This window comes from Mauremys reevesii, linkage group 4 (assembly GCF_016161935.1).
Source record: "Mauremys reevesii isolate NIE-2019 linkage group 4, ASM1616193v1, whole genome shotgun sequence".
NCBI lineage: Eukaryota > Metazoa > Chordata > Testudines > Geoemydidae > Mauremys > Mauremys reevesii.
Window position 1 is genome coordinate 44,235,149 of NC_052626.1, and position 13,062 is coordinate 44,248,210.

General features: G+C 41.2%; 1 protein-coding gene across 5 annotated transcripts in view; it reads right to left on the reverse strand.

Moving 5' to 3' along the window:
- TTC6 (tetratricopeptide repeat domain 6) overlaps positions 1 to 13,062 on the reverse strand; it is a 137,184-nt gene that overhangs the window by 57,413 nt on the left and 66,709 nt on the right. For all 5 annotated transcript variants that reach the window (XM_039539077.1, XM_039539076.1, XM_039539075.1 and 2 more), the window contains 2 exons: positions 8,524 to 9,016; positions 5,932 to 6,061 (listed from right to left, as the gene is read on the reverse strand). In XM_039539077.1, coding sequence (XP_039395011.1) covers positions 5,932 to 6,061; positions 8,524 to 9,016 — 623 coding nt within the window. The remainder of the gene's footprint in view (positions 1 to 5,931; positions 6,062 to 8,523; positions 9,017 to 13,062) is intronic.

The following is a 13,062-nucleotide window of genomic DNA, read 5'->3' on the forward strand; positions in this document are numbered from 1 at the left end:
GACACGGCCATGTCGAATTTAGTGCTACTCCCCTCGTCGGGGAGGAGTACAGAAATCGATTTTAAGAGCCCTTTATGTCGACAAAAAAGGCTTCGTTGTGTGGACGGGTGCAGGGTTAATTCGATTTAACGCTGCTAAATTCGACATAACCTTCTAGTGTAGACCAGGCCTGAGGTTTCTGTTTGTTTTTAATGGAAGATAAAAAATTACAACAATCTCACCTAGGGTTATCAAGTGTCTGGTTTTCAACCAGAAAGTCCAGTTTTAAGGGGACCTGTACAGTCTCCAGTCAGAAGTACTGACTGGACACCAAAAGTCTGATTACCGCAATTTTCTATCTTCTTCTGCAGGAGGCATATGTGGCCATGAGGTAAACTCCCCAGAGGGTTCAGCCATCACCGCTGTGGGTCAGGGCAGAGCAAGCCATAGCCCTGGGGCACACAGGCTATGACATCTGGTGGGGGAGTGTCCCTGGTTTGCCTCGCTCCCCTCCAGCTGCACAGTGCCCCGTCAGGGCATAGAACTCATGCCAACAGCTTCTAGCCCTACCACAAGCTGCGGCTGCACAGGGCAGAGCACTGCAAATGGGCAGGGCATGGCTGGCTGCTGTGATTGGGCCCTTTCTCAGCCAGCCCACACCCCCTCACTCTGGTTAGGAGGGGGGAACCTACTTGGTAGGAGAGTTTATTGGCCGCCGATGGCAAGATGCAGGCTGATTGGTTCACAGGCCCTGGGGGCAGGGGTGGCCTGTCATGGCCAGGACCCTGGGTGGGTGAGAGCAGGGAGGAGGGAGGGCTTAGGAGCAGTCAAGTGAAAGGTGTTTGTGGGGAGCTTGTTGCCACAAGCTAGCGAACAGGGGACCGCAAAGAGGGGAGTTTGAGAGAGGGAGAAGGAGATCCCCCTGCTGAAGGAACAAGTTGCGAGTACTAATCTTGGGGTGAGCGAGTTTGTTTGGCTGTTTGTGGTTTTTCTCTCTCTTTCAGGTTATTTCAGTTACAGGGTCAGTTGAGATTAAGTGTCTGAGGACTGTTTGAGCCTTTGTTCCCTGGATCATCCTTGATCATTTTTTATTAGCCTCAATCAGCCTTGTGATCACCCTCCCCCTGTGTGATTAACAACGCGGTAGAGTTGACCTTGGAGACGAGGCCTTAAAAGCCAGAGGCTAAGCAACCAAGGGGAGCTAGCGAAAAGGGAACCACAAACAGGGGAGTTTGAGAGGGAGTTTGTGGGAGGGAGACGTAATATAATCGCAATGGTTAGGAAGGGATACCTCACCAATGCCAACACTGCTCCAGTCTCCTCCACCTGCGCCTATATCCAGACAGACAACCTAACCATGGATGCCTCTACCCAGATCCTGGTGTGGATTTGCAGAGACTGTGGCCTGCATTTCCCCGCTCACAGAAAGCCAGGCTGGGGGGGGTGACCATCCAGTGTGTCACACCACCAGGGGAGGAGGATATGGCTCTGTTACAGGGAGGACACTGGCTGCTGGCTATTTCTGGCAGCAGGCAGTGAGCCACCCCTACTCCCAAACCAACCACCATGGTGATGGAAAACCCTTATGCTGCCCTAGCAACGAACGATGAGGAATCACCCCCAAAGGTGGAGAAGGAGAAGCCATGTACCCCCAAGGCTGGGAGGATCGCAGCCACCACTCCCAGGAGGAAACGTAGAGAAGGCTGGTGAATCTCTTCTGTCGCTCTGACGTGGCATCCCAGAGAGTATACTGCCTGTCAGGGGCCCATATCTGAGATGTTACTGAGGGACTGTCGAGGATCATCTGGCCCTCTTACTACTACCCCATGTTACTCATCCATGTGGGCACTAATGATACTGTGAGGTATGACCCTCAGCAGATCATGAGTGACTACACGGCTCTGGGAGCAAGGGTGAAGGAGTTGGGAGCACAGGTGGTGTTCTCTTTGATCCTTCCAGTCAAAGGTAGGGGCCCAGGAGGTGAATGCATGGCTGCGAGGATGGTGTTGCCAGGAGGGCTTCGGGTTCCTTGACCATGGGATGCTGTCTCAGAAAGAAGACCTGCTAAGCTGAGATTGGGTCCATCTATATAGGAAGGCGAAGAGCATATTTGGATACAGACTGGCTAACCTCATGAGGAAGGCTCTAAACTAGGTTCGAAGGGGGCAGGTGACCAAACCCCACAGGTAAGTAAAAACCATGGAGACCAGAGAAAAGGGTTGGAATGTGGGGGGGGGAGCATGGGCTGTTATAGCAGGGATAAGGGAGAGACAAGACAGAACTCGGAGGGGAAATCAAATCAGTATCTTAGATGTCTGTGTACTAATGTGAGAAGTATGGGGAATAAGAAGGAAGAACTCAAAATGCTAGGACAGGCAGGGCAAAAAGGGAGAAGGTGTTGCCTTGTATATTAAAAATGTACACTTGGACTGAGGTTGAGATGGAAATAGGAGACAGACTTGTTGAAAGTATCTGGGTAAATATAAAAGGGGTAAAAAACAAGGGTGCTGTCATGGTAGGGATCTACTACAAAGAATCTAACCAGGAAGAAGAGTTAGATGAGGCTTTTTTAAAGTAAATAACAAAATCATCCAAAACATAGGACTTGGTGGTAACGGGGGACTTCAACTACCCAGACAACTGTTGGGAAAATAACACAGCAGGGCACAGATTATCCAGCAACTTCTTGGAATGTATTGGAGACAATTTTTTTATTCAGAAGATGGAGAATGCTACCAGGGGAGAGGCTGTTCTAGATTTAATTTTGACAAGTAGGGAGGAACTGGTTAAGATTTTGAAAGTGGAAGGCAGCTTGGGTGAAAGTGATCATGAAATGGTAAAGTTCATGATTTTAAGGAATGGTAGGAGGGAGAACAGCAAAATAAAGACAATGGATTTCAAGAAGGCAGACTTTAGCAAACTCAGAGAAGTTGGTAGATAAGATCCCATGGGAAGCAAGTCTAAGGGGAAAAACAGTTGAAGCCAGTTGGCAGTTTTTCAAAGAGACGTTATTAATGGCACAAGAGCAAACTATCCACTGCGTAGGAAAGATAGGATGTATGGCAAGACCACCCTGGCTTCACCAGGAGATCTTCAATGATCTGAAACTCAAAAAAAAGTCCTACAAAAAGTGTAATCTGGGTCAAATTACAAAGAATGAATATAAACAAATAACACAAGTATGTAGGGACAAAATTAGAAAGGCCAAGGCACAAAATGAAATCAAACTAGCTAGAGACATAAAGGGTAACAAGAAAACATCAAATATATTAGAAGCAAGAGGAAGACCAAGAACAGGGTAGGCCCGTTACTCAATGAGGGAGAAAAAACAACAGAAAATGTGGAAATGGCAGAGATGCTTAATGATTTCTTTGTTTCAGTTTTAACCAAGAAGGTTGGTGGACCTCTAACACAGTGAATGTCAGTGAAAATGAGGTAGGATCAGAGGCTAAAATAGGGAAAGAACAAGTTAAAAATTACTTAGACAAGTTAGATGTCTGGGCCTGATTAAATGCATCCTAGAATACTCATGGAGCTGACTGAGGAGATATCTGAGCCATTAGCAATTATCTTTGAAAAGTCATGGAATCTCCTGTCTTCCATAAGACTGGCTCTATATTTGCCCTTTTCCAATCTATAAAAATGGAAATAAGGACAATCGGGGAATTACCCAGAAAGATAATGGAGCAAATAATAAAGCAATCAATTTGCAAACATCTAGAAGATAATAACATGATAAATAACAGTCAGCATGGATTTGTCAAGAACAAATCATGTCAAACCAATCTGATAGCATTCTTTGACAGGGTAACAAGCCTTGTGGATAGGGAGGAAGCAGTATATCTTGAATTTAATGAAGCTTTTGATACTGTCTCGCATGACCTGTTCATAAACAAACTAGGGAAATGCAACCTAGATGGAGCTACTATAAAGTGTGTGCATAACTGGTTGGAAAACCATTCCCGGAGAGTAGTTATCAGTGGCTCACAGTCATGCTGGAAGCATAACGAGTGGGGTCCTATAGGGATCAGTTCTGAGTCCCGTTCTGTTCAATATCTTCATCAATGATTTAGATAATGGCATAGAGAGTACCTTTATAAAGTTTGCAGACAATACCAAGATGGGAGGGGTTGCAAATGCTTTAGAGGATAGGATTATAATTCAAAATCAGCTGAACAAACTGGAGAAATGGTCTGAAGTAAATAGGATGAAATTCAATAAGGACAAATGCAAAGTACTTCACTTAGGAAGGAACAATCAGTTGCACACAAACAAAATGGGAAATGACTGCCTAAGAAGGAGTACTGCAGAAAGGGATCTGGGGATCATAGTGGACCACAGGATAAATATGAGTCAACACTGTAACACTGCTGCAAAAAAGCGAACATCATTCTGGGATGTGTTAGCAGGAGTGTTGTAAGCAAGACACGAGAAGCTAATTCTTCCGATCTACTCCACACTGATTAGGGCTCAACTGAGTACTATGTCCAGTTCTGGGTGCCAAATTTCAGGAAAGATGTGGACAAATTGGAGAAAGTCCAGAGAAGAGCAACTCAAATGATTAAAGATCTAGAAACCATGACCTATGAGGGAAGACTGAAAAAATTGGGTGTGTTTAATCTCGAAAAGAGAAGACTGAGAGGGGACATGATAACAGCTTTCAAGTACATAAAAGGTTGTTACAAGGAAGAGGGAGAAAAATTGTTCTTCTAAACCTCTGAGGATAGGACAAGAAGCAATGGGCTTAAATTGCAGCAAGGGAGATTTAGGTTGGACATTAGGAAAAACTTTCTAACTGTCAGGGTGGTTAAGCACAGGAATAAATTGCCTAGGGAGATTGTGGAATCTCCATCATTGGAGATTTTTAAGAGCAGGTTAGACAAACACCTTTCAGGTAGTTTAGATAATACGTAGTCCTGCCATGTGTGAGGGGACTAGACTAGATGACCTCTCGAGGTCTCTTCCAGTCCTACGATTCAACTTATTCTGAGCCCTGTACCTTCTGTACCACAGCACAGTCTTTTACCATTTGCACTACAAGAATAACATTAGTTAGTGGCAGAAGAAGGCTGCAATCGCAGTTGGTGGGAAGGAACAGGCAACTGGGGCCAGCTACTGGGGCCAGGAGATAGTTTTGGGGAGCCTGGTCCACCTCCCTCTCTCTCTCTCTCTCCCCCACCCTTTGTGGGAGTTGGGGAGCTCCTGCCCCATGTGGAGCCCCCAAAACAGGGAATGAACCTCTGGGACCATTTGCTGATCCAGATAATCACTAGGTGGAGTCTGGCTTATCTCTCTCCCACTTCCCACCCCAGAAGCGGGGAATCTCCTGCTCCATATTGTACCCTGGGAGGACAGTAGATGGGTGGTTGGGGCCACATGCTGGATTCAGATGGCTAGTTGGGGAAGCCTGTTTCTCTTTGTTCCCCACCAAAGGAGTTGAGGAATTTCCTGCTGCATGTAGTGCCTGGGTCTAGAGGGAAGGCTGGGAGCAGAACACACTCCCCCAACCTCACCCATGCTGCTGCAGCTGCTCTGGAAGCTCCCAAGCACTTTGAGTAGCATCCACTGCAGCTCCTTTCCTTTCATTCCACAAACAAAAAAAAACAGCTTGAAAGAACACTTTATAATAGAAATCCTTAGGCAGGGTCGTTACCAGCTTTCCCTGAAATATTAATGGATATAATGTCATGACAATTGTGTATGTATTGAAATAAAACATTTAGTTATTATTTTAGAAATACTGATTTAGGCTCCAATCTTTCAAAGACTTATACTCATGCAAAACTTTACAAACTATAAGCAATCCTATTGAAGTAAATGGGACTACTCGGTGCATAAAGTTAAGCATGTCCATAAGTCTTTGCAATACTGGGGCCTAATACAACTGAAGAAACAGCATTTGTGAGAAAAAACTGTTTTTAAAAAATCAGTCATATTTCAATAGATACTTACCCGCATTATTTTTGTTCCATTTAATTATAAAATTCAGGTCATCCAAGGCAGCTTGATTTTTTTCTTGAAAGAGGTAAATCAAATGCCTGTGCCAATAAGCATTAAGTAGAAGTGGTTCTAAGCTTATGGCCTACAAAAGAAAAATGCAAAATAAATATTAATTTATTATTTAGATAGTGATAGGAGTTTCTTAAATGAGCTAGGAGCTCCCTGAACACAGAGGATGTCAAAGACTTGCCCTGCAGAGTATACAGTTCTATACATTTGAAATACAGATATTATGCAAGTAAAATGTGAAGTCCCAATATTGCAAACACTTATGTGCATATTTAACTTTAAGCACGAGTAACCCTACTGAAGTCATTCATGTTTCAAACTAAGTACGTGTTTAAGCGTATGCAGGATTGTCCTTAATTTCAGAACTATTCAGTCTGAAATATATATTAGCCAGAGAAATCAACACAGTTTATCACTTTTTAACAAGTAAAACATACTTGAATTCTAGGGGATAAACACAAAATGGTATCTTGAACATTGCTGACCTGTCTGAAGGTGATAAATAATTGGCATTTCCCAGTTTATAAGAAAATGTCAGTGTTGGCCAAATGTAAACTGCATTATTGCTATTGCTATGAAAAACATTATTGATTCCTTAAAAGAAAGCATTTGACTGTGATCTTACCACATTAATGAGATCTCACCAAGCAAATAATTTCTTATGCATTTTATTCATGGTGCTCATAATATAAGCTAACATAAGCATAGGGAAAATTTACATGAGTATACAAATCTGCCACTGGTCTTATAGAGTCTGGATTTGTAAACCTGCCAGACACACGGCAAGGCTCACCTGTTTTCTAAGGCTTTGGAGGATGATAACGATGGAGAATTAAAAAGATAAACTGAATATCCTGTGCAGGTAATTTTAGATAGACTAGAAGATATCTAAGAGATTATAGGTGACGTGTATTGTAATGTACTGTAAAGATTGAGAGCTTGTAACAGATACCTATATTATTGTATAAATCAAAATAAATTAAACAAATACATACTTTGCACTTATGTATCACTTTACATGGAAAGTCTGTGGGAAAAGATCGAGTTTCTTAATTATAAAACAGTAACAGTCAAATTTAAAGTTAAATGTTTTATAAATGTTTACTGGAATCTGGAGACAATAAGTAAAGTGGGTCCAGAACTGGCACATTTTTGCTGGAAGTATCAAAACCAGGTGAAGAGATTTTTACTCACATGCTTTGGATCTATGCATAATGAGAACAGGTGATGTGAAAGATGAGCAATGTGGATGTGGAATTTATAATTACTGAAACTATCTAAAATAAACACTACACCTCTACCCCGATATAACATGACCTGATATAACATGAATTCGAATATAACGTGGTAAAACAGCGCTCTGGGGTGGCAGGGCTGCACACTCCGGTGGATCAAAGCAAGTTCAATATAACGCGGTTTCACCTATAACGCAGTAAGATTTTTTGGCTCCCGAGGACAGCGTTATATCAGGGTAGAGGTGTATTACTGATCTGAAGACTATTTCATCAAGAAATGCCTTGGTGATAGGCACCTTAGAAATACCTAAAATAGATAAGGAAATTGAAGGAGCGCTGCTTGGATAAATTTGAATTAATAAAGAATAAGATCCCCCAACAAAGACAGACTGGAGGGTAAACCTTTCTCACATTGTAGATCTTGAGAGAGCAGGACAGCACAGAGGATTAAAAAACATGTATGAAGATTTTATTTATACTGAGTGGGCTGGGATGAATTATCACCATCATAATCGTGATTTAACATTTATGTTCCAATAGTGCTTGGACACCAAGCAGTATGCGGCCCCTACATGTTAGATGCTGTAAAAACATATAGTAAAAGATAAGTATAAATATTAAGAACTGTGATATCAGCTGTAAGTGAAGATTTTTACATTAAATACACTTCAAGTAATGTACTTCAGATTTTATCTTTTTATTTTTGCTGTTTATAATTTATTTTAATCCTCTTTTTGTTATGCTTAGTTTACATTGTGTAGTTTCTTGGGTGAAGGTGAAGAGTTTCTCTATGAAGTGGATACCCTCTAAATTACTTATAGACTTAACAGTCTTCAAAAAAACATACCAAATACCAATGTTAATTTATAAATATTAGTTATTGTAAGAACATTTATTTTAACAATGTATAATAACTATACTGCACTTTATAGAAAATAAAGGCTTGATCATCAGCTGTGCCCAGAGTAGTGCTTGGAGCAGCTGGGAACAAAAAAAACTTACTGCCAACTTTCTACACTCTCTCTTCTCAGCCAGGGACCAATTCAGAACTTCTCTAGCTTGAGACAGCTATTACGGACTCCAAAGAAACATTATGGTGCTAGAGCACAGCATATTTTAGCCCTGCATCTCCATTCTCCGCATAGATACCTGGGACCATCCCATTCTGGGAGAAAGGCAAAAGAAGGTGGAACAGAGCTGGATATCAGCTTTCTACCAGCCCTGGGAGAACTCAGATGCCCAACAGGGTAACAAAAAACACCTAGGTCTTGGTAGTAAACAAATTTTGTATTAAACTTACTTTTTCCAAATCATCCATGGCTGACTTTAACTTGCCTAATTTCCTGTTTATTGCTCCACGTCTACAATAGTGAAACGCTGAAGAATTTCCTTCGTTTTCAATCAACAATGTTAGTCTATTGATTTCTGTTTCCAAATCTTCAATATCAGCAATATCTTCTACCAAAACAGGATTCACTGAGTCCATTAGAACTATTTCTAGATCAGGTTTTCCTTGTTCTGCAGAGTCCACCTTCTTCGTGTCTGTTAGTACTTTCACATCTTTTTCCTCAGTAGAAGCCCTACTAGGAGGGAAAGCCTCATCGAACCAGCTATTCCAGATTCCTCTGACCCACTCACGAACATCAAGGTCTTTTGGAATTCCACCTTCACTTTTTGCAAATTTCTCAAAATCTAACAAACAAGGGAGACTGGGACTTCGATAACAGTGGACTGCTGGAGATACTCTGATACTGAATTTATTCTCTATATGCAGTCTTCCAAGGGATACAGAGCTGAATCAGGAAGGAAAAAAGGATTACGTTAACTACAGGTTCTTAGATATACTGATGATACGGACAATTTGGTGATCAATAAATATTCAATTAACTACTTTACTAGTTTAATTAATAACTATAATATTTTTGGTCTAAGAGCCATTTATTACAATAGAATTACAAATTAGTCACAAGTGAGCACAGGTATGATAAATGATGCTCACACATCAAAATAAATCCGTACCTGCTGCTCAGTTCCAAGCACACACACCTCCTCCTGCTGGCACTAAACATTAAAAAGGTTGTAGAGCAGTTTTTAAACTAGGAGATGGGGGAAAGCCGACCGCTGCAGAGGAGCATGTGGATCGGACACAGACTTTTCTTAGGGGAGAGTCTGATGATAGAGAATCTCTAGGTTATAGTCAGGAGCAGAGGACTGAAGAGTATAATGTAAGGGCCGGATCAGATGATAAACAGTCACATAAAAAAGAATCTGGCACATCAGAAAAAGGCAGGCTAATAAACAGGAACAGGTTTTTAAAGTGCTTGTACACAAATGCCAGAAGTCTAAATAATAAGATGGGTGAACTAGAGTGCCTTGTGATAAAGGAGGATATTGATATAATAGGCATCACAGAAACCTGGTGGACTGAGAGCAATCAATGGGACACAATCATTCCGGGGTACAAAATATATTGGAAGGACAGAACAGGCCGTGCAGGGGGAGGAGTGGCACTATATGTGAAAGAAAGTGTAGATTCAAATGAAGTAAAAATCTTCAGCGAATCCACATGTTCCATAGAATCTCTATGGATAGAAATTTCATGCTCTAGTAAAAATATAACATTAGGTCTATTATCGACCATCTGACCAGGACAGTAATAGTGATGATGAAATGCTAAGGGAAATTAGAGAGGCTATCAAAATTAAGAACCCAATAATAGTGGGGGATTTCAATTATCCCCATATTGACTGGGAACATTTCACTTCAGGACGAAATGCAGAGATAAAATTTCTCGATACTTTAAATGACTGCTTCATGGAGCAGCTGGTACGGGAACCCACAAGGGGAGAGGCAACTCTAGATTTAATCCTGAGTGGAGCGCAGGAGCTGGTCCAAGAGGTAACTATAGCAGGACCACTTGGAAATAGTGACCATAATACAATTGCATTCAATATCCCTGTGGTGGGAAGAACACCTCAACTGCCCAACACTGTGGCATTTAATTTCAAAAGGGGGAACTATACAAAAATGAGGGGGTTAGTTAAACAAAAGTTAAAAGGGACAGTGACTAAAGTGAAATCCCTGCAAGTTGCATGGGCCCTTTTTAAAGACACCATAATGAGGCCCAACTTCAATGTATACCCCAAATTAAGAAAAACAGTAAAAAAACTAAAAAAGAGCCACCGTGGCTTAACAACCATGTAAAAGAAGCAGTGAGAGATAAAAAGACTTCCTTTAAAAAGTGGAAGTCAAATCCTAGTGATGCAAATAGAAAGGAGCACAAACACTGCCAACTTAAGTGCAAGAGTGTAATAAGAAAAGCCAAAGAGGAGTTTGAAGAACGGCTAGCCAAAAACTCTAAAGGTAATAACAAAATTTTTTTAAGTACATCAGAAGCAGGAAGCCTGCTAAACAACCAGTGGGGCCCCTTGACGACCGAAATACAAAAGGAGTGCTTAAAGACGATAAAGTCATTGCAGAGAAACTAAATGGATTCTTTGCTTCAGTCTTCACGGCTGAGGATGTTAGGGAGATTCCCAAACCTGAGCTGGCTTTTGTAGGTGACAAATCTGAGGAACTGTCACAGATTGAAGTGTCACTAGAGGAGGTTTTGGAATTAATTGATAAACTCAACATTAACAAGTCACCAGGACCAGATGGCATTCACCCAAGAGTTCTGAAAGAACTCAAATGTGAAGTTGCGGAACTATTAACTAAGGTTTGTAACCTGTCCTTTAAATCGGCTTCGGTACCCAATGACTGGAAGTTAGCTAATGTAACGCCAATATTTAAAAAGGGCTCTGGGGTGATCCCGGCAATTACAGACCAGTAAGTCTAACGTCGGTACCGGGCAAATTAGTTGAAACAATAGTTAAGAATAAAATTGTCAGACACATAGAAAAACATAAACTGTTGAGCAATAGTCAACATGGTTTCTGTAAAGGGAAATCGTGTCTTACTAATCTATTAGAGTTCTTTGAAGGGGTCAACAAACATGTGGACAAGCGGGATCTGGTGGACATAGTGTACTTAGATTTCCAGAAAGTCTTTGACAAGGTTCCTCACCAAAGGCTCTTACGTAAATTAAGCTGTCATGGGATAAAAGGGAAGGCCCTTTCATGGATTGTGAACTGGTTAAAGGACAGAGAACAAAGGGTAGGAATTAATGGTAAATTCTCAGAATGGAGAGGGGTAACTAGTGGTGTTCCCCAAGGGTCAGTCCTAGGACCAATCCTATTCAATTTATTCATAAATGATCTGGAGAAAGGGGTAAACAGTGAGGTGGCAAAGTTTGCAGATGATACTAAACTACTCAAGATAGTTAAGACCAAAGCAGATTGTGAAGAACTTCAAAAAGATCTCACAAAACTAAGTGATTGGGCAACAAAATGGCAAATAAAATTTAATGTGGATAAATGTAAAGTAATGCACATTGGAAAAAATAACCCCAACTATACATACAACATGATGGGGGCTAATTTAGCTACAACAAGTCAGGAAAAAGATCTTGGAGTCATCGTGGATAGTTCTCTGAAGATGTCCACGCACTGTGCAGAGGCGGTCAAAAAAGCAAACAGGATGTTAGGAATCATTAAAAAGGGGACAGAAAATAAGACTGAGAATATATTATTGCCCTTATATAAATCCATGGTACGCCCACATCTCGAAAACTGTGTACAGATGTGGTCTCCTCACCTCAAAAAAGATATTCTAGCACTAGAAAAGGTTCAGAAAAGGGCAACTAAAATGATTAGGGGTTTAGAGAGGGTCCCATACGAGGAAAGATTAAAGAGGCTAGGACTCTTCAGCTTGGAAAAGAGAAGACTAAGGGGGGATATAATAGAGGTATATAAAATCATGAATGATGTTGAGAAAGTGGATAAGGAAAAGTTATTTACTTATTCCCATAATACAAGAACTAGGGGTCACCAAATGAAATTAATAGGCAGCAGGTTTAAAACAAATAAAAGGAAGTTCTTTTTCACGCAGCGCACAGTCAACTTGTGGAACTCCTTACCTGAGGAGGTTGTGAAGGCTAGGACTATAACAATGTTTAAAAGGGGACTGGATAAATTCATGGTGGCTAAGTCCATAAATGGCTATTAGCTAGGATGGGTAAGAATGGTGTCCCTAGCCTCTGTTTGTCAGAGGATGGAGATGGATGGCAGGAGAGAGATCACTTGATCATTGCCTGTTAGGTTCACTCCCTCTGGGGCACCTGGCATTGGACACTGTTGGTAGACAGATACTGGGCTAGATGGACCTTTGGTCTGACCCGGTACGGCCATTCTTATGTTCTTATGTTCTCAGAAAGTTCTCAATAGAGGTATGTAAGGACAAAGCTAGACCTGAGAAAAGGACCAAATTCAAGAGCTGCATAATAATCTATAAGATTAGATTAAATAGATGGATGAGACACACTAATGGGATTCTGAGGAGGTCAGTGAATATATACCTAGGTGCATCATCCAAATTGTAATGCATGGAACATGCTAATAATCGCCAAGGACAGAGTCAAAACCAAGCCCAGAGTGATAATTTCGTTGTAAAGTCAGTACATAGCCTCCAAGATGAGAGTCTCGACAACATTCAACATCAAAATCTGCTGATTGTGTCAGTTTTAAGACCTATTTCAAGCCACTCAATGCCAAAGAAATATAGAAGTCTTTATCTGTAGCTGTAATATTCTCTGTGTCACCAAAATACATAGTGCTAAAATGGAATGTTGTTACATTTATACAGACTCTTTCGTCTTAAAAATCCCAATTAAAAGAGTATCTAATTGTATACAAAACCACTGAAATGTAGCCACCTCTAGGGTGAAGGACACGCAGCACAC